This window comes from Lepidochelys olivacea (assembly GCF_965140295.1).
Source record: "Lepidochelys olivacea isolate rLepOli2 genome assembly, chromosome: 3".
In the NCBI taxonomy this organism is placed as follows: domain Eukaryota; kingdom Metazoa; phylum Chordata; order Testudines; family Cheloniidae; genus Lepidochelys; species Lepidochelys olivacea.
Genome location: NC_140413.1, coordinates 160,962,268 through 160,990,040, shown reverse-complemented (window position 1 = coordinate 160,990,040; position 27,773 = coordinate 160,962,268). Strand labels below are relative to the sequence as shown.

Genomic DNA, 27,773 nt, shown 5'->3' with positions numbered 1-27,773 from the left:
TGTTAAAGGGTGATAACAAAAATAAATTGTAGGTGTTATATGGGAATTCTAATAAGTTGCTCATTACAATAATTAAGTGAGATGACAAAAGGTTTGACATTAATTAGAGCCATAGCAATCTGGTCATTTATACTATGATTACTCACTTTTTTCATCTTTGTATCGTCTAAAGGAATAAACTGTTGATTGTTCCTCATGGAAACAGTTTTTCAGTCTTTGGTTCTTTCAGTGTGCAAACCTTGGAAATCTAAAAATTTAGAATCCTTTTAATCTGCAACATAGTGTTTTCCACTGTGGTGCCTGTTTTATTGCACAGTTTGTCTGCCTTCCTTACAGCTATCATACAAGCAATTCTCTGTCTCAAGCATCTATGATTAAAGAAAATGAAAACTATGCAAACAATGTTAAGACCTATTTTTGCCCTGGGAAAATGGTAGTTATTAGAAGAACTATAAAAGGATTGTAAACTGGAAAGTTTGAGGGACAATAATAAAAATCTGTAGTCTTTTACTGTAGGACCGCAAAGCTTTTTACAAACAATTTACATCTTACAGCACACCTGTTTAAGTAATTACCTACCTGTAAACATTAAGATAAGTAAACCTGAGGCACGAAGACCCAGATTGTGAAAGGTGTTTAGGCTGCAAACTTCCATTGATTTTAGTGGAAGTTAGGAGCCTAAATCACCTTTGGAGAGCCGAGACTGAGGGCTAGATTGTGAAGCCTCTACTCATGTTCAGTACCTTCTCAAGTATTCTTATTGATTCCAGTGAGACTACTCCTAGTGTAAGGTACTATTAACTGTGAGTAAGGATATCATGATCTGTCCTCAATTAATTCCCCAATTTTACATAGCAAATTGGTAGCAGAGCTGTGAACAGAACCTGGTTTTCCTTACTTCCAGTCCCATATACTAATTAGCAGACCACAGAATAGTGATTTAGTGAATGCCAACTCTAAGCAGCATTATAGAATTTTGTGGAAAACAAAATTTTGGTGACTAGACCACGGAATCTAATTTGAGTTATGTGTGATTGGAATCTGCAGCCTTCTGTTTGCCTTTTAATAAAACTGCAAAAATTTCATGCATGTTAAGAAAAGGATCATTAAAAACAATGATCAAATTATTTTCTTTCTCACATTTCCAGTATTCACTGGCATATCCCTTAAGAGAATACTTCTGCAGAATTCTTATTATGTTATAATTTAAAAGATCATTGTGTATCTAGTTGATTCCATTGACAGATGGTTTTATGCTGACTTTTTATTCTTCTCATAGCTTTTTTTATGCTGACAAATACTGATTACATTAATCCTGTTTCCTTTAGTTTATCCAGTAGTCGAGCACTGTTTTTATTCTTTTCCATAAATAAAATACTGAACCACTGAAGTTTTCACCAAGTCCTGAATTTTTTCTCACTTGCTTCTTAATAAGCAAACCAGATTCAAATAATGAATTTCTTCTCAGGAAATAAAGTAGATGATGTCTGAACAAGAGGAGTGAATTTAATAGGCAAAGTCAGCAATGGATTAGAGAAGCCTTTTTTTTTAATACAAAATAAATGGGTATATTAAGTCAGTTTAATGTTGTAGCACTGCTGTTGAATATGCATTTTTATATGCTGCTATTAAAAAAAATTAATGTAACCGTGGCTCTAAAAATTCTAATATCAGAATAGCTCTGTGGGATGACTGTGGAAAATCCTAAGTAGAATTATTGACTTCCTGTACAAATTGCCTGTATGCACATTTACATATTAATGGTTACATGACTATAATCTCAAACTCGCTTTATGTTGTGGAGAATCCAAAATGGCTTTCAAAGATTTATTTTCATTAAACGGATGTGAATTTATATGTAAATGCTCATGCAAATGTTCATAACCACCATTTTGACTGACAGTAGGGATTGAACCAGAGAACTTCTGTGCTTAAAAAGCATGAGTTTCAACAGCTTGAGATAAAGGTCTAGGCTCTGTGGTTGGGCTCTAATTGACTGTCATCCTCTGGATCCAGCACAAAGGGTGGGTTACATTTGCATTGTAGCTAATACTGCTTATGTGAGTAATATTGAGTGCAAGATGGCTTCCTGGGGAGACTGGTATGAGTTTGCCTTCCGTGCATAGTCTCATGAGTAGATATATACATAGGATTATAAAGTCCATAAGGTGAAATTTTACCCTCAAATACTCACATGTAAATATGATAGACTTCAATGGGAGCTATGCTCGTGTATTTATGTCAGAATGTGGCCTTAAAGGCCCTGATTTGGCAAAACATTAAAGCACATGCTTAAGTCCATTCTTATTAAGTTGAGCACTTAAGTACATGCTTAACTTCAAGCATACAAGTGCTTTGTTGAACTGGGGACAAAATTGTTGAAGTAAAGCCAGAGTGTTTTTAAAGAAGATTTAATAATACAGAAAGGTAAAGGTAATGTTTCCCATCTCCATAATGTGTCTAAACGATTTAGCACTTTGGAAGTAACTCTAATAGATTGTTGCCTGTCTTCAAAAAGACTTGGATCAAAGTTTACCACACCTGCAGGGCTGTGCAATAGATAGAAGTGGACCCTTTTGACAACTAATTCACAAGTCCTTGCATCTGCACAGGAAGGAAGCCTGAAGCATGTACCAGCTGAAGTATAATACATGGAAAATCTGTAGCCTCCTGATTCCAGAGTCAAACTTGTACATGCTTCATTTGAATCAGTTTAGCTTGTAATAAAATAGTGCAAAACCTTCTGTTTAGAAATACATTTATTAAAATATGTGCTCACCTACATCCGTTTTGTCCTGTCTGGTGTCATTTGATAGATCACCCTCCCTCACTCCCCCCCGCATATGTATATCGTGTTTTGTTAGGTCATGTTCGTTTCCTGTCCATCAGAGGCATACAAGGTGTGAGCATGACCTTACATTGCTACATTAAACTGGGAAGTATAATAACAGCTTAGTTTTTTAATATGTATATTTATATAAATAACATTTTGTAAGGAAGTAACTTTGTGCCAAAAAAGCTGCTGAAAACTACTCCAGTAATCATTTAAGTCCCAGAAGAGATCTGTTAATTTCACTGTAATTATAAAGAAAGGAAATAAGACAAATGGCTTCGGACTTATGAAGGATCTTGAAATAATATTAGTCTGCTCCAAATTAGTTATTGGCTTGTTTTCAAATAATGATTCATGGTGGTATTATAAAAAGCCTTTTTATTGTCTTCCTGAATAGTTCAAAACTTTTGTTTAACTTGCAAAGCATTGTGTAGCTTTGCTTTTAGAGCCATTTGAAAAGAAATATATAAACATTTAGGCCTTAGGAAGAAGAAATTACTTTACACTAAATTTATAAATTCTGTCATTGAGAATATTACTACAGATATGGTTAACTGTGATGAGACATTTCAACCGTGTTGTTAGCAATGTTCTTATCTTATATAAGAATTGTCCTTAAAAGTGGTTGCCCTGTTTGGAGAGCAGCTGTTTGGAGAACATTTAATGTGATATACTATTATCTCAGAATATGTCTTCAGAGATCTAGGTTCTATAGTGAAAGGGAGATGGAGGGAAAATAAAATCCATGGTGTGTAGGGTTTTGTATATTAGCACCCACAATATGCTGGGTGGCCTACCAGACAGAAAAGGCATGGTTTCTGTCCCAGCGTGCTCACCATATAAAGGCAGTCAAACAGACTATAAACTGGGGGAAGGGGCACACCAGCAAACAGAATGGATGAGGTGATGCTTGGTCTTTTCTTAGGGAACATGGAAGGGAAGTGTGGAAAGGTTAATTATTTTAGGGATCTCAGTATAAATCAGATGTCAGCATGGCAAAAATGAGTCTCCTAGTAGCTTAAATACAGAGACGGAGGATTTACAAATAAATTCAGGAAGGATGTTTATCCATACGGGGCAGCATGAAAGAAAGTTTGGAGCATTTATGTGAGAATTAGATTTAAAAGTAATCTATGGGGTATGTATTTCTGAACATTATATAAGCTTTAATTTTAAAAATAGTATATAATTACACTCTGACATTAAATATCAAAATAAAAATATCCAGCTCAAATTAAGCATGTACAAAACTGGTATATTCTTTCATTCATTCAACTCTTCACACATCTGTTTGCCCATCAGAAACCTATTTTCATGCTGAACCAATCTTCATGTCATGCCATCAACTGAAAGCTCATGATCAGTAGATGTCTAAAGTGGTTTAGCTTTTTCAAAAGTGGGTCAGTAAACTAACAAATGGATTTAATGTAGGTTTACTACCAGAAAGACATTAGTGGAGTTTTGCCATGGACTTCAGTAGGGCCAGGATTTCTCCCAATATGTTTGCTACACTAACTCACCAGAGCAGAATTTTCCTTGGCAAAGTCATCCGTGGTAGCAAGCAGCATTTAGAGAGTGTAGCTTTTTTTTGTTGATTCTCTTAATTGCACTTCCTTCCCTTGCAGAAATCGGCAATTTTAGTTGCTCACATTTACTGTGAGTGTAGGGCAAGATGTCCCAAATAATCTGAGGAGTGGGATAGAATACAAGCAAAACATGAGACCCCTTAAGTCTGGATGTCTCAGTTGTAAAAATATGACATGCTATGTATATTTTAGTCACAGTTGTAAAGAAATTTGATTTTTGGCCTCTACTACCGCAAAGACTTGCATCCATGAATCACTTAATGCATGTGAACTATCTCATTGAAGTAATAATTCATATGCATAAAGGTTAGCACATGTGTAAGTCTTTGCAAGATCACTGCCTTAACCTGTGATCAGACGAACCTTTAGTTAGTATTATTTTAAGACCCATCCTAACAACATGAGAGAGAGAGAGAGAAACAAAAGCATTCTGGATTACTGCTTGTAAATGTACATTTAAGTTGACCAGAAGTTTGTCTGCACCTTTCTTAATGCTTTCTGCTAAAGGGAAAACAAAAGTAGTTATCAAATGAAGAATTCAGCATCTTGAGAACTTGTACAACATTGGTGCAATGTTCTGCTGTGTGTTGTCTTTTTCTAGGTCTAAATAAGCAAAGCTAAGCACAAATCAAGGGTGCAAACATCACGTGGTTAAACTGTTTCAAGAGCCAGTCTGTGATTAGAAGCAAAGAAAGGTATAACAGAAAATTAAATCAGTATTGTTTGTTAAACATTTTAGGGTAACTTGATCTAATCATTAAATTAAATGATAGTTTAAATGATCAGATGTTGTTTCCAGTTTAATCACCAAAAAAAAAACATTTAAAAACGATTGAAGTGGTTCTGATGGTGAATAGTATGCTGAAAGCATAATTATTTTCCCAGTAGGGATTTAACTTCTGTTGTAAGTCCTGATGGAAGATGTACACTGTGGTGCAGATCTAGTTCTGTCTTGCAGGGTTTTAGCTTATCCCTCAGTGTAGTAGATGATAAAAAGCTATGTTTTATCACTACTTGTAACCAGATCTACCAACAAAGGGGAGAACTTCCCTTGGGCAAAATAAAATGCCGTTGTTAACTGCTTCATGATCCTTGAACAGGGGAGTCTTTCTATTGATAAGTCTTTCAGTAAGTATAGCTATTTGTAACTTAATATTTTGACTCTCTTAAGAGTGAACTTCAGAGCAAAGTGAAATGCAGTGACACAAGTTGTTGCCATAGGAAGATGGAGGTGAGGGACTCATTCAGTAAAGTATAAATGGTCTTTGACCTTAATCACAGAAATTGAAGCTGGAGAAGACCTATTAAATTGTCTAACTTCTGGGTTCTTAAACTGTCTCTGACAGTGGACTACATCTCATTATAGTGATTCTCATGGACCGCCTTCTCAGCTATTTGTTATCAGGTGGACCATCTTACTGGTGATCACTTAATATCCTTATTGCAATTGCAGCAGTTGTTTATGTGGAAAATATTTAATGTATTTTCAACTTTTGGTGTAACCTAGTAGCTGAAGCCAAGGAGAACAGCCAGCACTTTGACCAGCCAACTCTCTCTGAACTACAGATTGGAAGCCATTGGTCTAGCCATTATCTTGCCCATGCAGGATTGTCCCATTCAGTATGATATCTAGTGTTTTGTCTAGATTTATTTTAAGTGTCTCAAGTGATGAGGTGCTTAGGATCCAATTGTTTACTATTTGGCCTGCATAAATAAAGATTTATTTGAGGTTCATGTTAGGAAGGAAAGGGGATTCCATTCCTTACTCTCCCATAGTTGTCTTATATAAATTTGAGTGAATCACTTAACTTGTCTCTGAGTTCCCCACTGGTAAAATAGAAATAACACTTTCTGGTTTAACAGATATGTTAAGGAGAAGTCCATAAATGTTTGGGAGATGCTTAAGATATTTCAATGATGGGGGGCATTTGGGATTCTAGATAGACAGATATGTGCTCTGCTCAGCTTGAACAACAGTTTTAAACAATTGTTTTACCTTAGTTATGTGGGGTGGGAACAGAAGGGCTCTGGACATTTCTTTGTTAGTGGCTAAATTACTTTGAGAATAATTTTGTAGACTAAGCCTTTTTGGGTATGTAAATTCCTTTAATTGTTGTTTGTTTATATTTTGTGCAGTAGTACATAGGATTCCTAATCATGGGACAGACCCCCATTGTACTAAGGGACTGTACACAAATAAAACCAAACCCATATTCTTGTCCCACCATCTATAAGATTTGCCAGGAATAACTAGATGCCAGTTCTCTATATCTGTGTGACTTCTATGGCAAAAGTATAAAGCAGTATTTTTTTAGCACCCTTTTGAAGTGTCATTGTAGGAAACAAAGAGTGAGAGGCAAAATAATGGACTGGATCATAAACTGGCTAAGAGAGAGGAAACAAGCTTAAATGGTCAGTTCTCCTGGTGAAAGGATAATGGTGGGGTGCCACCTAGATTAAACTAAGGCTGGTGTTTAATGATCAGGGGAAAGGGTTGAAGAATGAAGTGTCAAAATTAGCAGATGACATATGGCTGTTTAGATTAGTCAAGACTGGGGGACCCTCAGAGAGACTAACCATGCTAGCTAAACGAGAAACATGACTGTAGTTAAAGTAAATGCTGACAAATGCAAAGCAATGTGCATATAAAGGAATAATGTGAATTACTCATGTACCTTACTGAGTTCCAAGTGAGCTGTAACAACTTGGACAGAGAGACCTGACCATCACAGCAAAGAGCTTAATAAACTCCTTGGGTGGTTGTGGGGCAGCCGTTTTAAAAAAAAAAAAAAAAAAAGCAAGCAAACAAAATCTTCAGATATATAAGGAATATGATTGAGACTAGTACTAAAAATAAAATCCTATATAAATCATTAATGTCTCCCCTTTTGGAATAGTGTGTTCATTTCTTGTCATCCCAGCTCAAAAAGGATAGAGCAAAAAAAGACGAGGTTCAGAAATGAGTGACAAGAATAGTTCGTCATGGAAAAATTCTCTTTAAGAGAAATAGAATAAACTGGAACTGTTTATCTTGAAGAGGAGACAATTGAGAGAGAATCTAATAAAAGCATACAAATTAACGAATGGTGTAGAGAATGTGGGTCAGGAACTTCTGTTCACTCTTTCTAATAATACATTAATGAGGGGACATTCAATTAAATTATCACGAGGTAACATTTGAAAAGGTCAGGAACTTTACAGGATTTGGAGAAGGTTTGAACACTTACGTGGGTAACAAGAATATCTATAGTTATAATAGAATTTTTTTTTTTAATGTTTTGGAAGGAACCGGCTATGCCTATAGTAGGTTGTGTTTTGAAATGTGTGTAGCTAACAGGTTTTAACCAACAAGGTTTTTAAACATTAGCATAGAAAGGGCAAGGTATGCTTTTAAAAAAAATGCTGACTGGTCATTTGTCAACCCAGCGAACACATTTTTAAACACAATTAACACTGTCTACACTGTGAAAAGTTTTTTAAAGTGAAAAATTTGTTGGCTAAACAGGTTTCAAACCACAGCCTATTTTGCTAATTTTCCCGTGGCCTTGTGGGTTGGTTAATCCATACCGGCCTTCTGTAGGATTTCTAGCACCTCCTTGAGCATCTATTAATGATCCAGTATGACAGTTCCTATCTGTGGGGTAAAAAGAGTTTCTCCCAACCTAGAAGTGCAATGGGAGGGCTGAGAAAAAAGCTCTATGTAATTTTAAGGAGCACCACTTGTCCTTAAACACGTTTGGGTTTCCTGCAAATTGTTTTCCTCTAATGCAATTTAGGTCAAAGAACCAAAGAGACTGCTAAAAGCATCAAACCATGCATAACTTTTATTGATGAGCATTAAATTCATTTAGCACAGTTCCATATTGATCCATCTTGCTTTTAGTAAGGCTTTTGACACAGTCCCAAATGACATTCTTATGAACAAATTAGGCAAATGTGGTCTAAATGAAATTACTATAAGGTGGGTGCATAACTGGCTGAAACGTACTCAGAGTAGTTATCAATGGTTCACTGCCAAACTGGGAGGCCATAGCTAGTGGGGTGCTTCTGGGGTCTGTCCTCGGTCCAGCTGGAGAATCTCCACCATTGGAGGTTTTTAAGAATAAGTTTGACCAACACCTGTCAGGGATAGTCTGGATATACTTGATACAGCATCAGCACAAGGAATGGACTATAGTGACCTTTGGAGGTCACTGCCAGCCCTACATTTTTATGATTCTGTAGTGAGGCACGTGCTAATGCAGCACTGTTTTATGCAAGGAAATGTCCAGGTAAAAGTTAGGGAAGTGATGTGAATTAATAATACTTTTGTTATATCCAAAGGCTAAGAGTTTGGGGACCAAACTGTCCCCTCTGTTACACCTGTGCAACTCCATTGATGTCTATGGGAATACCTGGGTGTAACTAAGAACAGACTTTGGCTCCAGTGTAGAGCATTGGAGACAGAATATGGCAGAACACTCTGCTCCCTGCTGTTTAAAATAAAAACTAAATTGCTAGTCGAGGTTGCAGAGGGAATCTTTCTAATGTGAACTGCTGCATTGTGCTTTCGTTTTAGGCACACAGCCTAAAACAGCTCTGTGAATGGTATCCTGTGCCTCTGGTGGACCATTAGGGAAGGATGGAATGGGGTATGACAGCTGCAACTACCATGGTGGAGGGCTCACAGTAAATTGTGGATGAGTTCAGGTCTACCACAAGGTTCCCTCTTCAGTTTTTCCTGTACGGTTTACTGCAATTGTACTAGTGCTGTGATGCAGCAATTCAATCCTGCATTGTCCTATCTTAAATCCTTGCTGTATCACTTTTCAGCATTACCCCTGTTGTGCTAAGCACAGAGGTATTTTAGCTTTGAGTTGAATTTGAATCCTCTCCAGTTGGGCTTTCTCATATGGGTAACTTACGTACACTGTTAGTGTGTTCAGTGAAATTCTTACAAAACCTACAGTTCCTTTCTCACGAAGATCGATGAGCAATCTTTTTCTTCAGCAAAACTTTCTTTAAAGTTCAGTAGAGTTACATAAATGAATTAAATAGAAGTACAGTGCTTTAAAAACTACCCACAGTAGGATTAATTAATTAAGAAGGAAAGATCCATTTTGCTATGCATTTCTGTATTTTAGGGCAGAACGAAAGAATTTTTTAGTGAAGTTTGTGGGGATAACTTTTCCTACTGACCAGTGTAATAAAGATATTATAACAGCTGCAAGGTATTGGTTACACTGCTGGAATTCATTCTGGTGTACACAGAATTTTTTTTATGCATGCCTTTTGAAAGAAAACAATTTGATAGCAGGTGTGACCTTTAACCTTTCCAGACTTGAAGGACTTAATCATCGTCATTTGTTCAGCTCTGAATATACTTTGAGGAGAGAGGAAACAGAAGGGAAATGTGGGTTTGAGGCGTTTTGTTTTCACAAAGATATTAAAGTTGGAGGGTTTTTTTTGTTCCGTATAAAAGAAAATGAGGTTTTTTCCTAGGAAAAACATTTTGTACGAAGACTCCTCACGATAGACTTATAATGGAAATGCTCAGTGAGCCCTAATTATGAGACAGATGCAAAACGAACACAGTTCCCTATCCAGCCTTGTCTGACGGAACAGGCAGCAGATGCTGTTGCAGTTCTACTGGGAAGGTGTCACAGCATACTTCAGCAATACATTGTTCCAACCAGACCACCTTCTGGGGGTATTTTGGGGACAAGGGTACAGGTGTGGCCATGGTACCCAGATGAACTAGCTAAGGGTTGAGGAGAGGGGGTAGCTGCCATGGAAACTATTGCAGCAGCCCTGCAGCCTGAGGTAGGTGGAGTGGTTGGGGAAAGGGGAGTGCTCTGTTCTCTGGAGCACTCCAGTGGAAAGCCAGTTTTGTGGAGAGGAGAGTATTTGTCCCTACAGAGCAGCTACTTAATTAATTTTTCTGTTTTTATGGTTTAATTATCTGCTGATTAAAGTGAAGCCTGTTGGAACTGATGCGAGTCAGGCATGTGCTTGGCAAACTTCTCTACATAACCCTGCCAACACATCACAAATCTGCTTGCAATAGCCCATACTGTTCCAATACCAGACCGATCTCTCTGGGTTACATACTGCCAGTTGTGCCATTTAGTGTGGTGGTTCAGTTATTTGTAATTATGTCCAGATTAGAGAATGAAATTCATTTTCACAGGTGACAGAACGTGCATTGAAATGCAGATCTTTTATTTCTAAAGGCTAGAAATTGGTTGGCCATGGGGTCAATCTACTAAGAGTGTAAACTAAGAGTGTAGATTATCCACCTGTCTCTTGCACTTCAACCTGAGTTGAAAAATCTTTCCTTAATTTTTTTCCCTCAGCCCTCTACTCAAAGAGCTGATCATGCCACCAAAGCTTTGACCTTTTTTATTACATGAATGAAGCTAAAGGTTCATAATTTGTATAGTTATATGGAACGATACCGTAAATTGAGAGTGGCTGTCATTCTGAAAAATTCTACAGCATTTAATTATAGCTTTCTAGCTAATTTGCCCTTTGTTCTTGTTTATAAGCCTTTTGGCTTTGAGGTAATCCAAAAGCTTGTTGATTTACGTGAACATTTCTTTTCATACATGGTCTTATTGCTACTCAACTCTGATTCAAATGATTTTGAGTAGAAACCTCTTCATATATTGGTGATACGTTGAGAGTGGTCTGCAGAACTTGGTCCATACCACATTCAGAGCACTCAGCCACGCTGTCTACCAATTGGGCTGAAAGAGAAGGGATGGTCTTGTATTGGGAGTCAGTAGATCTGGGATCTGTTCCTAACTCTGCAACAGAATTCCTGTGTGATCTTGGGCAAGTCACTTAGGCATAAAATTTCAAGAGAGTCCACTAGTTTTAGATGCTACAAATTTTGGGTTTCTAATTTGATGTTTTTTCAGAGGTAACTGCATTGACCTCGGCTGAAGTTGAGACTTTTCAGCATCTCTGTTTTAAGTTTCTCACACTGGACAACCAAAGTTAGTGGACATATGATAATTTTGGCCTTAATCTCTCTGTTTGAGTTCCTGATCTGTAAATAGGGAATTATAACCCTTCCCTCTGGATGTTGAAAGGATAAGTGCAGGTTTACTGTTTGTGTGATGCTTATATGCTACAATAATGAACGCGACAGAGAAACCTATAAATAAAATTGATCTTCTAAGTAGGTCTCTAATGTAGGTGGAAAAATGATACCCTATCTTAACTTCTTCCATGTCTTTTTTTTTCTTTTAATATTTATATAGAGATTTATATGCGTGTCGTGCTTTTCAGAGACCATAAAAGCCCAATGATTGACTGACGGAGTTTGCCATATAGGCTGGAAGTTTTGAATCTAGATCAAGGTTGTTACATCAAGGCTTAAAATTTTTTTGCAGGCACCTATTTGCCAGAGAACTTAATCTACTTTCCAGAGTCCATTGTGAAAGATGGGAAGGCCCCACTGTCCAGAGGTAGTACCATGGTGAGAAGTCCAGTCCCTCTACTCCTAGAAATGGGGAAGGGTGATGAGATTCCTACTAGATCCTGCTTAGGGATTCCTAGATCCCTCTTAGAGATTCCATCTTTCATATCGCCCTCCAGCTAAAAGGAAGGTTTCAAATGTGCCAGCCCCCTTTGGCTGCTGGAGGGAAGGAGCATTTATTCTCTTCTCCTTCCCATCCTAAAGCCTCCTATCTTCTGCATAGGTAAGGGACTCCACAATGCCTCCTCAGCTTCCTGGCTATTGTAGCTGGGCACTGGGCATTCTGCCATTCTACCATTTCCCTCCAGCTTCCTGGCTGCTAACACAGAGCAATGTTTGCTAATCTATATTCCCCCATTTATATCCGAGTTAATAGCTCTGCTGCCTGTTTCCATTGCTGCTCATAGCTTTCTCAAGGAGTAGTACAATCGATAGGATGTCAGTTTGATGGTTGCCCACAGTTTTCAGAATAGCAGCAGTAAAAGCTAACAACAATCAAGTCTGTTTTCACTCTGTTAAATCATAGGAGAACTCTGAGGAGCGGGACCAGCAGCAGCAGAGAGGGGTACTTCAGTCCTCTCTCTCTCTCTCTCTCTCTCTCTCTCCAGACCCAGCAAGATAGCACTGCATTGTTAACCTTCCAAATGTGAAATGCATTTAATCTTCGCAACAGCAAGGGATAGAAACTCTTTGTTTAATTAAGTCAAAGGAAAAGTAAAATTCTGCAGAATTTGGCATAGGTTCTTCTACGCGCCAGGAAAAGCTGCTTACTCTCCAGTGGCAGATGGATTTTTCAAGTCCTCCATTACGTCAAGTCTCCGAATTTGTTCAGCACCAAATGCAATGAGACTTTCCGTTTTCCCTATAAATTCTGGGAATTACGAGCACCTGCTCCATCAATAGTGACGAATTCCATGATCATTTACAAATGTGTGTTCAACTTCTTGAAGTCGTCAGCTTGGGTTTAATCAAAATGTAGCACAGCAGTAGGAAAATAAATGCTTTATTAAATATTCTAAAAACAATAAAACATATCTGTCTACAAAGTTTAGTTTTGTTTTTGTTTTTTAAGGACTTATGCCTTTTAGCCCTATTTTGGTTATAAAATGAAAACGTTTGTTTTCTTGTGATTCCTTTTGTATTTCTAAAGTACAGTTACATTCAAAATGCTGTGTCATTTTAATTTTTCTTTTGATACAGGAATTAAGTAGTTAAGAGTTGTAGTTATTCTTTGTATCATTTGACCCAGACCACAAAGACTTAGCTATGATGCTTAAAAGATAGTTTAGAAACCAGGTTTAGTTTGTCTTGCTTTATCTGTTCTTTCATCTTCACAGCTGATGTAAGGCGTGTGTGTCATTGATGATGCCCAGTAATAGGTATGCTAACATGTAGTTTATTTTATGCTTTAAATTTGAGTATTGCTTGAAAAACTTATTTTTGATTATTCCTTTCTTATCACAGCAGTGCTGGTCAGCATGTGTGTGAAGTGGTATGCTAAGTTATTCTACATAAGATTGAGCTTTCTGCTTGGTCTAAAGAGTCCTAACTTTTTAGGGGCTGTTTTACACATAGATGGTTTTTGTTTCTTTGTTTTTGTTACCATAACTATATTGGTTTAGAAACATGGAGTTAAAGCAGTACAGCCCCCGAGTGTGAACACAGTTATACCTGTACAAAGATGCCTATAATGGTACAGCTCATTCCCCTGAGTCAGGATTTCACTCAGTATCTCTTGCAGAGACAATGTATCTTATTCTTAGACAAATGGACTTTTTTAGTTGCGCCTGGAACAATCTCAGAAGCCCTCATAAATTCTGAGCCATTAATGCATGGTGTGGGAATTAGAAAACCTGTACTCTTTCAGAGAACTGAGAATTTAGTACTATAAGAGACCATTTTTCACAAAAAAAAGTCACTTTAGTTAGTGTCTTCTGTCTACAGAATATAGCAACAGTATTAAAGATGACCATAGAAAGTAAAACCAAGTTCATACTCACCTGAAACTGTGGTTTTAGTTACATCTTTGTAACATCTGTTTGTCATATCCATAGATATTGAATCTTTAAGTGGATTTATGATTTTCCCCCAGAGACCGCTTTTTGGTCATCTTAATTACAATTTTTTAAAATGCGAAGTGTATAATGAAGATGATTACTCCATGAAATAAGATCCATTTGAAGAAGAGCAAGTATTAGCAACCAATACATTTGTGCCTGTTCTCTCTTGCTATTCAGAATAACTTCCGTAGAGCTAGATTTCTAGTAAAGAAGCAACAACATCATTAGCAGTTGAAATGGGCTTTATTTGGGTACCTTTTTGGGTTCCATTTTTCTGGATAATGCCAGGATAGAATATGCCAATTTAAAATATTTTCTTCCCTGGAACTGCACAGGAAAAAAGTATTCGTGCACAAGTATTAGTGCATTTTGCCTACATTCAATAATTCTTTTTTTTTTTCCTTCAGACCAGCCAGACCATTCAAGTTACCAAAAAGGTAAGGTACCGTATAAGCACTTATAAATCTTGTGCATGTTCTTTCATATGTTAAGAAAACCATGTCTCATACACAGGTGATAGTGTATTGTAAAATCAGCTGTTGTGCATATGACTAGGTTTCGCTCTAAAAACAGAAGGAAAGAATAATATTAATTGAAGACATATCCCGTGTTGTCTTCTGATTCTTTTTTAATTTTCTTTTCTTTTCAAATACTGTGTGCGCACACTACCCACATCAGGCACACAGAATCCACAGCTGACCACAGTCCTGCTCCTGAGTGTACCACCAGAAACTCCCTGGTCTAACACCAAGAATTATAAAACAGCCTGATTTAAAAAGCTCAGGAGAGGGCATTGCAATAATCTTTCCTACCCTTAAACACAAATTTGGCGTGGGTACCGGCTCTGTACATTTAATGGAAGAAAGTAGAATGGCCTACCCAAAATTGTGCATGCACCTGAAATCTTAGATACCATTTCAAATGAACACATGTTAAAGGAATAATCCACATGCAGGAATTGCCCTCAGTAAATAATAGATCTGTTCAGTGAATATACTGCTTATAAATCCAATCAAATAAATTTCCATTGTACGTGAAACAATGAAAACCTCTTAAATATACACAAACTAGACCTTTTGAAAAGTTGTATATATCTTTTTGTGTGCAACCAGAATGTGATGAACCAGGTTTTTCTCATTATACACACACAGACAGATTCACAAAGGGAACTCCTAAGCATTATTTTATTGCTTAGTATTCAAACACAATTTCCCAGCTCATTAGAAGTGCAGTGAGGCAAGTAAAGAATCACAAATATATGTATTTGGTGGATTAGGAAAATGTAGCACCATACCACAAAGCAGTGTAGGAAATGTTAACATACTACTGACTAGACTGAATGCAGCAGATGTTTTGGCATAAATTAGATTTCAGGCAGCTATGAATTTTGTGGTTAGTGGGCACTTCCACTTGATTCGGGCTACTGAATGGTTGAAGAAATGGCTTGCTTACCAGTCTGGCCCAGTCCTCTGACTCTTTTCAGCCAGTTGCACCAATGTATTGGTGGGTTTAATCAGCTGGTATAAGTCAGGAAACTGAAGCCTTGATTCAGGAAAGCTCTTAAACATATATTTAACTTTAAGCGTGCCGTTTTAAATTTGAGCTCTTTCTTGACTAGGGATGGATTTAAGCAGATGCTTAATTGCTTTTCTGAATTGGGGGCAGAGGTCTGAGGCCAGTCGTTTTCATCTTCAGGTCGATGCACCCACATTTTTTAAATTCAGGTCAAATCCACAGCTTGCCTTTTAGAGCAAGAACTACAATTTAATTTTAAAACTCCCATCTCCCACACAATGGCTACAAAATAAGTAGAAGTGGAGAGACCAGCTTTTCCTTTTGGATAACAACTTAGGATCTCAGTTGTTTGTGGACAAATCACTTGAAGCGGTTTCTTGCTTTACACTGGCGTCATTAGTGGTGCCAAATGAAGCTCAGACAACCAAAATCTGAAATTTTGAAGTTGACAAAAGAGAATTAATTACTGTATCTCAAAAATGTATGCTGGCTGGAAAGGGAATGATATTTTCAGATTTGTCAGAGGCTACTTAAAATTATTGTGAATCTACTTGATACAGATACTCATGCCGTTTTTTTGCATTTTCAGTGAGCTGTGAAATTATTTGCATGTTCAAGGTACTAAAAAGCACATAGGCTAATTAACAAAGACTACATCGGAGAGTTGAAAACCAACAAGGACTGCAAATTATATTGAAACAAATGTTGTTGTCACATGGTTCAAATGGATGCTTTTGCTATTCTGACTGCAGTGATCATTGCTGATACAAATATCCAGTGTATAACTGTGATGGGACCGACACTGAATCAGGGTGGGGAGTGGAGCAATGCTGGTCTAGGGAGGCTGCGCCCCTTAACAAGTGCAACTTGCATAGAGTGTTCTCAGTTCAGGAACAGTTTTAAAAGGACACTATTGCTAGGAGAGGGGGGAAATGAGTGTATGTGATACCAGGAAGCCAGGCTGATGCTGAGAGCTGTGTCAAGAGTAGCAACAGCTCTGTGAAGGCTGCTCTAGCCACAGGGACTTGGATTCGCCCCCTTCTTTGGGAGTTGAAAGCTCTGAGAGAGATTTAACTAACTGAACAGGACACTAAGAGACTGAGAAAAGTCTGCTTAGCCTATGATTATGCCCCAAACTAAGGAGCTCCAGACTGTTAGGAAGTGACCTTGGAGAACACATAATTTGGGGTAGCTCAGTAACTAGGCTGGACACTTGGATAACCTCAAGGGCCCTGCTTCAGGACCCAGTGAAGTAGGTGGGCCCAGGTCCCCTACTTTGCACCCTTTCTCCTGCTCCTCTGTTTTGACTGGATTCTGGGGGACCAATCAGAGCACAAGTGGGTGATTGAGACCACAACTGGGGCCCCCTCTGGGATGACTTGACCAACCAAGAGGTATCCACTAGGCCTGATGGTCATCAGAGCTTCCCACTACAGTGACATAAAAACATAGGACAATTTTACAAGAGTAAAGACCTGGTAATGTTTCCTATGTAAGGTTTATTAAAGTCTTTAAACAGGTCACATAGGCCACAACTTTCTTTAGTGTTAGTTATTGATTGAAGAGTTCTGCACAACTGAGATGAAAGCAAGCTGCTCAGCAGAGAATGAAATCCTACACACAACAGGGTAAAGGGATAATTCTTGCAGTGACAACACACTGGTGAAAAATAACTTTTAAGTTTTCAGAGCTCTCGACAAACATTTAACTAGTTAATGTACAATCTGGTGTATATAGAAATATTGAATCTTGTAAATAGAAAAATGTTAAGTCATCTACTCCCTCTCTCTTAAACTTTGCGCAATTGGTTATTTGGGCAAGTTGTCCATTTATGATTTGTTTAATAACAAATTGCACTTCAAACAGATTTAGAAACTTTAACTAATTAAACTTGAGAATCCTTCTGTGAGATGGGTAAAAATTATTCCAAGTTTATCTATGGAGAAACTGAGGCAAAGCCATAATAACACTTGAATGTTCCCAAGTCTGTGCTGAAACCTGTAGAACATACCCCTTTCTCATTGCTGAAGTGAAGATTTTTCAGGTTGAGGCACACTGCAGAGGACTCTCAGGGCAGTCAGTAACAGCATTGTTGAATACTGTTGGTTTTATGATAGAGAAATGGTTAACTGCTGCCAGAGAGGCTGTCCTATTGCCTTTGAATAAAAAGGCGTATTAGATCTTGTTTTAGCAATAGGACAGAAAATCTTTGGACAGAGGGTAACTGGGTCCAGGTAAGAACAAACAGATGTTGTGCTGATCTGATTTTCAAAAGAATAACAGTCTCTCAGGGTAGTGACAGTAGGTGCAGAGAGAGCTGTAATATCAACTAACCTTTATTTTATGGAGATTGTGGAGGAAGTGGAATATAAATTGTCCTGATCAATATTTACATGTGTACGGCTACTATCAATATGCTATGATTCATACTCAGATGTTTTTTCAAAATGCATCACAAACCTCACCGGACTTTGTCCCCTCTGTTTTGAAGATTAGACAGTATAACCTTTCTGTAAAGTTGTCCTTGGAACTCAAGGAGCTTGATTTCAAGTGACTGATGTAAGACTAATTACTGTATAGTAAACTTCGTACTTCTCGGTTTCATTTTCTTGCTTTATTATTTCACACTTTTTGTCAATTTAACAAGAACCTCTTATTGAGATAAATATTTAATTATGCACGTAACAGCTTCTTTGCTCCAAGAATTTATTGGCAAGATATGATATATTCTGAAATCTGAGTATGTGTGTGGTTGCTGCAGTTTATTTTCACCCTTGCACTTGCAGCAAATTCTATCGACTATCATAATAAGCTCTGAATAACTTTTTTTTAATTGTAGATTTAAGTTACAAAGCAAATGGTTCTTCTGGCTTATGCAAAACACTTATTTTCTTGTGTAGTGCGGATCAGGGAAAACATTCTGACCAAACCAGAACTATAAAGTTGAGGAAGTAGTATAAAAATCAATAATGTATACTTGGTCTCATGAAGCAATTTGACTTAAAATGATGTTAATTGTGCTTTATTCAAAGTTGCCAGAATAGTTTGAGTAAAAGTAGCAATTATCATTACCTGACCTGTGAACCAAAGAAATCTATTTTTGAATAAGTCAGAAATAATCATCTTAGCAGCAGCAGCACACCAAAAATGCTAAACTGAAATCTATATTTTTATAAAAATCTTGAAAGAAATACCAATAGACTGGTGAAAAAGACTTTTCCTAACAAGAACCCAAATGAAGTTTCAAGAGGAGAGGGATTTGCTGGAGATTAACATCATCTGTTTTGGTCTGTTTCTCACTTCAATTTGAAAAAAAAATGAAAATGGAGGCTTCAGACCTTTGCCTGGTATCTACGTGAGATCCAGTTTAATCTCATTTAAGTGCAATAAAAAAATTGTACCATGCTTTAGATGGGTCTTATTCCATAAAGAGAGAGGTGTGAAATAATTCTGTTCTTGTCTTCTTTTGTTTTCAAATTCCTCTTTCCTTGCTAAGATTTTTTTTTTCTTTCCTTATAGTTATGCAGCCCTGATAGCTGACTGGCCTGTGGTGGTTCTAGGCATGTGTACTGTGTTAATAGTGGTGTGTGCATTGGTTGGCATATTAGTTCCAGATCTTCCAGACTTCTCTGATCCTCTGCTGGTAAGTTAGCAACAGTTTCCTGTACTGTCAGATAATTTTCTCAGCTGTACTCTTTTCCCCAACAATAATGGTAAACAGGTAATTTAAGTAGTGTTTGGAGAGCTTGTTACATTGCTTTCCAATACAGATGTGCCCAAACCAAAACCCCAAATCTGAGCACACGTGAGCTTTTAGGACATTTGGGTATGAACTTTGCAGTCCAGACCCAATGATATTTTCACAAGGGCTGAGAAGCTGCTAACAAATGTAGTGAGCCTTATCTAATGAATCCTATGGAAGAGCATAGTAGATCTTACAGTTCCTGGTATTTCTTCTAATGCAAATGTCCTAGCAGATCATGACACCAGAAGAGTGAAGTGGGATACAAAGAGGTGGTTGCACATCAGAGTCTGTTACCCCCTAGATTTGAATTCCAGTACCCAGCAGACAACTATCCAAAGCTTATACATGTCCAACAACTGAATTACTATGCATTTAATATTGTTGTGAATTTGCCCCACACATTAGAACATAGTCACAGAAGACAGGTTCTCTGTCCTGGAGATCATACATTCTAAATTAGGTTTCGGATTGGGGTGCCAGGATCTGTTAAAGGAAGAGGGAACCTAAGAACCTTTGAGTGATGGAGTCCTATCCATATTGAAGGTCTAAAAGGAATCTTTATCTGAGTCTGATAAACACTGGGGTCAGTTCTTATTTGTTCTGAACCAGCTCAACCATGGAGTTAGAACTCTCATGGAAAGAGTTTTACTTGACTACCCTAAAGTACTACAAAGTTACTGTTGTTATATTGCTACTATAATAATGTTCCGCTGCACAGAAAAAATGGAATATAGTAAACTAGTATTTCTTGAAACAGTCAGCAGTCCTTTAAATTGCATTAGTCAAGAAAAATGTTTTCTTTTAAATGGTTCTAAGGCTTTGAGTTATTCTTCTGGGGATGGAGAAAAGACAAGAGACATGCAGAGATAACCAACAGAGATAATTACTCAAGCTACAAAATATTCTGTAATTGAGATAAGTTAGCTCAAACCATTTATCTGCTGAAAATACTAAGAGCCAGTTTACTGATTGGTTAGGCAGTATTGACAATCACTGTTTCTTACTGAAGGTGTGTAACATACATCAGAATTTATAACCACCCTGTAAGTCCTATGCAATTGGTCATTATTGTGTCAAAACATCCTGTTATAAAGCAATCCACCTCTAAACTAGATGTCTGGAGTAACTGAACTTTCTAATTATAGCTGTCCCTCACTTTGATGTTCATGTTTTCCATTCTTCTTTTAAAGCAATGGAATGAAATGTACTAATAAAATTCTGTAATGTTCTGCCTTAGGGTTTCGAGCCAAGAGGGACTGCAATAGGCCAGAGATTGGTCACATGGAATAATATGGTGAAAAACACAGGGTACAAAGCAACATTGGCAAATTATCCTTTTAAATATGCAGATGAACAGGCTAAAAGGTAAGAAATTTTTAATCATGTTATTGTCTCAGCTTGCTGAAATAGAGCCTGCTCCAATGCCTCCTGAAGTCAATGAGTACACTCCCATGGACTTGAAGGGACATTGGATCAGACAATCCCCCCCCCCCTTATATTCCTTAGGCCTCATGTAGGCTGAAGAGAGGGTTTCATAAAACTTACCCTACCACATAGTGTAACCATTTAAAATGTCTTGTGTTTTCCACTTTGAACTACAAGAAGTGTTAAGATAAAGATAATATGCTTTAAGGTCCCTAGTAGGATAAAAGTGTCATGAATATCTGAGTTATTGAATGTTGAAGTCATATGAGCACTTACATCTATTTTCTCTGGCCAAAGCTAGTAAAATGTGTAAGTAGTTAGGAAACTCCTTTTAAGAATCTTATATTCTGTGTTCAAATAAGATAAAAATGTTTCCTCCATTTTAGTCATCAGGATGACAGATGGTCAGATGATCACTATGAGAGAGAGAAAAGGCAAGCAGATTGGAATTTCCACAAAGACAGCTTTTTCTGCGATATTCCAAGTGAGTGGAATGGTGTTAATAGTAAATCTGAATATTGTGGGAATATTGAATATTCACAGGAAATGTCTCACTATTAGAAAAAAAAAGTCTCGCTCCCTATATTTATGATATGCACCTTTTTCCTCTTTGCATAAGGCTCTGAGAAATTTAGACGAAATCACATTTTAAACTTCATTAGCCATTTCCACCAAGCACTGCACCTCACCTTTTCTTATAGAGCATTTCTTTAAAGGGTTTTGGATTTGGTCTTAGTTGTTGACAATCCTAATTGTTAGTACCTTAACATAATTAGTACAGAAGTAGCACTTAACATACATTAAATACATTAGTAGTGCATTATCTGTACTTCAGCTTAAATCTAAAAACAGAAATTCACTTTTCCTTGTATATTCTTCTAGCAACACTATTTTTAAAGGACATCTGTGAGGTCAAATCTGGCCCAAAATTTAGATTTTATAAAACGTAAGACCAGTGGAAACATTTCCATGAAATTTAAAATATACAGGGGGAAGGCTATTTAAAACAAATAAACATTCCTCTTCATATTTAACCAGCCACATATTTCAGCATTGTGTTAGTAAGCACTTTTTGGACAGGAACCATGTCTTGGTATGTGTGTGTACAGTACTTACCCATGGGCCCCAGTCTTGATCTGGGCCTTCTGGGGCCTACTGCAGTATAAATGTTAATAACAATGCATGAGAACATGAATGTGAAATTGACTAGAAAGTGACTAATTTGTTTCTATTGTCTAAGCTGAGAGAGAGGCAAAAAGTGAATACCAAAGTAGATTTTTATAAAATTCTTTTTTTAACACTATAAGGTCTGTCTTCTAACAAAGGTAAGAAAATTTGGCACAGATCATCCTTTCTCTTTTCATGAGTAGAGATAATTGAGACAAAGCAGATCTCTCCTGAGCAAGAGCAAATGTGGGAGGATCTATCTTGAAATCCATGTGAAAGTTAATACTGCTTGAAGCAGCATTAACTCCTGTAGTCCCATCCATGACAGCATTTACACCATCCCCGGGGACTCAGGCAATGGCAAGATGGTAGCTCTCTCATCTTGGACCCCTTTGCCTTCTTTGTTCCTTGACTTCTCTCCCTGTGTGCCTTTAGGATCAGCAGGATTTGGGAGGCTGTGGCTCACTATTCCTAAGGCATTTAGAAAAGCCTGTCCCATCTTCCGTGACAATTCTGCTTTGTGCACCTTATGCTGGGTTTTTTGGTCTCCTCTACTCATTGACAGTAGGAGAAGATCTGGCTATTTTCTTTTTTTAAAATAGGATTTTTAATCTGATGATGGCTATTGAAATCATTTTTCATAATAGTGCATGTTTTAAAGTTCTACTACAAAACTAGGCAGAACATAGAGCCTTCACCGCTGCCTTCCATCTTTGATGGTCTCTTCCTCTTAACTTCTTCCCATGTCATTTAGATAGCTTTCAGTTCTGCTTCTGTTTTGCACTGCCATGTTATCCTGGGCCTATCTCATCACCTCTTGCCCAGGGAGTTCCAGTCCAATGCCAGACTTGTTGTGTTATTTGAGTCTTTCCTCCATGTATGTCCTAGTCATCTCCATTTTAATTCTGTAATTTCCTCTCCTGTAGGTTTCTGTTGCATCCTCCTCCAGAGTTCATTTGTGATTTTTGTTTTTTGGCCATCTCATACTGAGGATTTGTCCAAAGCAGTTGTTTATGAAAAACTTATTAGTTATTAAGACCTTACTAAGTCTACAAGTTTCAGTGCCATATAGTAAGACTGACTTTACAAAGATGTTAAATGTTCAAATTTTAATTTGGAAGGCAAGAGTTTTGTTTCTTGAGATCTTCTTTAGAGTTACAAAGGCATGTCTGGCTTCCGCTATTCTGGCTTTAGTATCTTCATCTGTTCTACCTGTTGTACTTACAGTGTTTCCAAGATATGTGAATTATTGGACTTCTTCTATGTCTGTCCCTAAATTACACAAAATCAGGCAATATGAAGCCCAAAGTACCATATTGTACTCCAAGGTACTTAAGATTGGTGTGTGTGTAATATGCATTCCTGGTTAGCTAAGCATAAAGTTCTGGTAGCCACTAAGACATTACTCCCTCTTACTTTTATTTGAAACAGCTTTCAGTAACTCAATATTTTAAACTGATAAATTAAGCTTCTTTTACAATGGAATTTGTGTTCATTAGACGTATATAACTTCCAGAATACAGATTTTTTTTTTTAATAAAAAAAGGCCCCAAGGACTTTCCAGAAACTTCAGCTGAAGTCACCAGCCTCTAAAGCAAAGAAATCATTTTATAAATGTCCTTGTAATTATTAATGATATCCCCAAGTGTATTATTTTACTAAGGCAGCCTCTGATTATATCATGTATCCACTACCAATATGCTGTGAATTAAGATAGACCTATAATAGTTTGCTGCTGAGACTTTTCCTTCTTACTTGTCAGATCTGAGAGGGCAGACAATAAGCATGGCTAGACATTTTTAGGATTTCTGAACTGTATAAAATTGAATAAAATAGGAGACTGAAGTTTAGAGAATTCTTTCAGCTTTAAGATGTTGAGGGAGATTGAAGCTCTTACAGGACTCAAGTCTTTCAGATAAAGAGATCATCTCCTCTCTTGAAAAAGGTAGTTTCCCACCTTCAGACAAATATTCTGAAGACGTACAGTTAAAATAATTTTTATCTACTTTTTGAATGATGGGAATCTGTTTTAGTCTCTGATATCAGACATACCTGAGAAATTCATAAACTTTCTTACTATATTTCCAGGTGATCGATACTCACGAGTGGTGTTTACTTCCACAGAAGGAGAGAACTTGTGGAACTTGCATGCAATTAAATCAATGTGCAATGTAGATAATTTGAGGGTAAGTAAAGAAAACCTTTACTCTGCTTAATCCAGATGAAAATATGTATTTGAAACTCCTTGTGCCTTATATCTAACCACTAGATGAAAGCATTTCAAGTTGTTTTCTTGTTGCACAGTAAGCAATCCACAGGCAGGCACTAGTTCAAAAACAATTTTGCCAGATTACAGATCAGAACTTCTGTTTGTGCACCTCAAGTGATCTTCACTAAAGATAAAGCCTATTTCTGTGCTTCAACACTTTCTGTACTGAAGAGTATATTTTATTCTTTTGCAATGTATTTCCTTTCATAATCATACACCAACCTTTTTGTTTCCCAAAGAAGGCAAGGATTTCATTTCTTTGTCCCTTACTTTTATTTCCCTTAAGACAGTCTGTCTGCATCTTTATGTTCTGTATACATCTCTTGCTGTCAGTGGGTCACTTCGCCCTATGAACTCAAAAAAGAATAGCTTGGCATCAGAGACATCAAAGGGACATAAATACAGTTTCTAGGCAAACAGCAAAAGTAATGCAGGCCAGATTGTATAGTTCTGAAATAAAAATTTGCTTCCACCTTAGAACGTGAGAGAATGAAAGAAGACACTTTGTCCCTGTCAACCCGGACTAGTAGATATTTTTTCCGTGTTCAGTGTCTATAGGGCCTTGCTCTCATCCCGTAAAGAGTCAAAATGATATAGGCAACAGCCAGCCTAAGGGAATTTAATAGTTGCTCTTGCATGTGTTAGAAGTTAACTGTGCACATAGTTGAGACTGGTGTCTGGTTTCAACTAATAATGGACGTTAACTGACAGAACTAAAAGGCATAATGTATTTGAATATACATCTGAAAAGTATAAGCGTCTCATTCGCTGAAAACACTGTGCTTTAAATTGCAATGCGACTGTAACTTTTCGTAAACTCAGAGACCTGGTGTAGAAAACAACTTAGGCCATATATTTTTCATTTTATCTTAGTAATGCTCAATTGATTTCCTGGGTAGAGGCCCATTATCTTTCCCACCACCAAATAAAATTCCCACCAGCAGTTAACCTAACAAATATGCCATAAGCATTTAACCAGAAATGTTTTTTTAGATTGTGATATTTGATCAAGGATTGATTTTTCAGTATTGTCAGGCAGTCACCTTAACACAGCCAATTTCCTCCCCTTTTTTTTTAGCTGATATTTGCTTACCTAGGATTCTGAGTTTCCCAATATAAGCAGTGAAATATGTTACAACCAGTAGTGTCAAGAAATGAATCTCACTGAAATTTAGATTAACAAAATCAAGAAGACAGTGAAAAGAAAAGGAGGACTTGTGGCACCTTAGAGACTAACAAATTTATTTGAGCATAAGCTTTCGTGAGCTACAGCTCACTTCATCAGAGGCATTCAGTGGAAAATACAGTGGGGAGATTTTATATACACAGAGAACATGAAACAATGGGTGTTACCATACACACTGTAACGAGAGTGATCAGGTAAGGTGAGCTATTACCAGCAGGAGAGAGAGAGAGAGAGAGAGAGAAAAAAAGAAAAGGGGGGAAAAAAAACAAAACACTTTTGTAGTGATAATCAAGGTGGGCCATTTCCAGCAGTTGACAAGAACTGTATGAGGAACAGTAGGAGGGGGAAATAAACATGGGGTAATAGTTTTACTTTGTGTAATGACACAACCACTCCCAGTCTTTATTCAAGCCTAATGTAATGATGTCCAGTTTGCAAATTAATTCCAATTCAGCCATCTCTCGTTGGAGTCTGCTTTTGAAGTTTTTTGTTGAAGAATTGCGACCTTTAGGTCTGTAATCGAGTGACCAGAGAGATTGAGGTTTTCTCCGACTGGTTTTTGAATGTTATAATTCTTGATGTCTGATTTGTGTCCATTTATTCTTTTACGTAGAGACTGTCCAGTTTGGCCAATGTACATGGCAGAGGGGCATTGCTGGCACATGATGGCATATATCACGTTGGTAGATGTGCAGGTGAACGAGCCTCTGATAGTGTGGCTGATGTGATTAGGCCCTATGATGGTGTCCCCTGAATAGATATGTGGACACAGTTGGCAATGGGCTTTGTTGCAAGGGTAGGTTCCTGGGTTAGTGTTTTTGTTGTGTGGTTGCTGGTGGGTATTTGCTTCAGGTTGGGGGGCTGTCTGTAAGCAAGGACTGGCCTATCTCCCAAGATCTGTGAGAGTGATGGGTCGTCCTTCAGGATAGGTTGTAGATCCTTGATGATGCGCTGGAGAGGTTTTAGTTGGGGGCTGAAGGTGACTGCTAGTGGCATTCTGTTTATTTTCTTTGTTGGGCCTGTCCTGTAGTAGGTAACTTCTGGGTACTCTTCTGGCTCTGTCAGTCTGTTTCTTCACTTCAGCAGGTGGGTATTGTAGTTGTAAGAACACTTGATAGAGATCTTGTCGGTGTTTGTCTCTGTCTGAGGGGTTGGAGCAAATGCGGTTGTATCCTAGAGGTTGGCTATAGACGATGGATCATGTGGTGTGGTCTGGATGAAAGCTGGAGGCATGTAGGTAAATATAGCGGTCAGTAGGTTTCCGGTATAGGGTGGTGTTTATGTGACCATCGCTTATTAGCACTGTAGTGTCCAGGAAGTGGATCTCTTGTGTGGACTGGTCCAGGCTGAGGTTGATGGTGGGATGGAAACTGTTGAAATCATGGTGGAATTCCTCAAGGGCTTCTTTTCCATGGGTCCAGATGATGAAGATGTATCAATGTAATGCAAGTAGAGTAGGAGCGTTAGGGGACGACAGCTGAGGAAGCGTTGTTCTAAGTCAGCCATAAAAATGTTGGCATACTGTGGGGCCATGTGGGTACCCACAGCAGTGCTGCTTATTTGAAGGTATACATTGTCCCCAAATGTGAAATACTTATGGGTGAGGACAAAGTCACAAAGTTCAGCCACCAGGTTTGCCGTGATGTTACCGGGGATACTGTTCCTGATGTCTTGTAGTCCATCTTTGTGTGGAATATTGGTATAAAGAGCTTCTGCATACATAGTGGCTAGGATGGTGTTTTCAGGAAGATCACCGATGGATTGTAGTTTCCTCAGGAAGTCAGTGGTGTCTCAATTGCTACAAAAGGTTTTTTCTCTCCTGCTGATAATAGCTTACCTTACCTGATCACGCTCGTTACAGTATGTATGGTAACACCCATTGTTTCATGTTCTCTGTGTATATAAAATCTCCCCACTGTATTTTCCATTGCATGCATCCGATGAAGTGAGCTGTAGCTCACAAAAGCTTATGCTCAAATAAATTTGTTAGTCTCTAAGGTGCCACAAGTACTCCTGTTCTTTTTGCAGATACAGACTAACACGGCTGCTACTCTGAAAGAAGACAGTGGTTTCCTATAGTCACTCCCAATTTTTGAGGATTTCTGGAGTCATAGCAGTGACTTGGAAGTTAAGATGTGAAGTTATATTTTATTTGTATGTGACACTTAAACATAAAGGACTAATTCTAAATGCGATCTAAGTGCTAGTCTGTGAACGTCCACATAGACAGCTGTTTCAAATAAATGCCACTCATCATTGTCCAGTTCAGGGCACAGCATATTTGTGTCATAAATTAAAAGGAAACACATTTTTGGATAAATAAATGAAGACAGCTTGCTACATCTGAAGGATAATTTTGTGGAGCTTGTATTGTTACTGAGGAAGTTACCTTTTTATCGTCAATATACCTTGAAATTTTAGAATTTATTATATCAAATACTACTTTTTTAAAAGTCCTGATTGCCAAAGAGTAGTGAACCCTTCTCAAGGGAGAATAAGAGGAGGCTACTTTGAAGAAAAAG

At 37.7% G+C, this 27,773-nt stretch overlaps 1 protein-coding gene across 12 annotated transcripts in view; it reads left to right on the top strand.

The window, feature by feature from the left end:
• DISP1 (dispatched RND transporter family member 1) overlaps positions 1-27,773 on the top strand; it is a 161,350-nt gene that overhangs the window by 126,526 nt on the left and 7,051 nt on the right. For 11 of the 12 annotated variants that reach the window (XM_084623984.1, XM_084623992.1, XM_084623987.1 and 8 more), the window contains 5 exons: positions 14,352-14,381; positions 18,979-19,102; positions 20,442-20,569; positions 21,016-21,113; positions 23,885-23,982. In XM_084623984.1, coding sequence (XP_084480110.1) covers positions 14,352-14,381; positions 18,979-19,102; positions 20,442-20,569; positions 21,016-21,113; positions 23,885-23,982 — 478 coding nt within the window. Of the gene's footprint in view, positions 1-13,221; positions 13,264-14,351; positions 14,382-18,978; positions 19,103-20,441; positions 20,570-21,015; positions 21,114-23,884; positions 23,983-27,773 lie in introns of all 12 variants that reach the window. The other variant, XM_084623985.1, reaches the window with a different exon arrangement.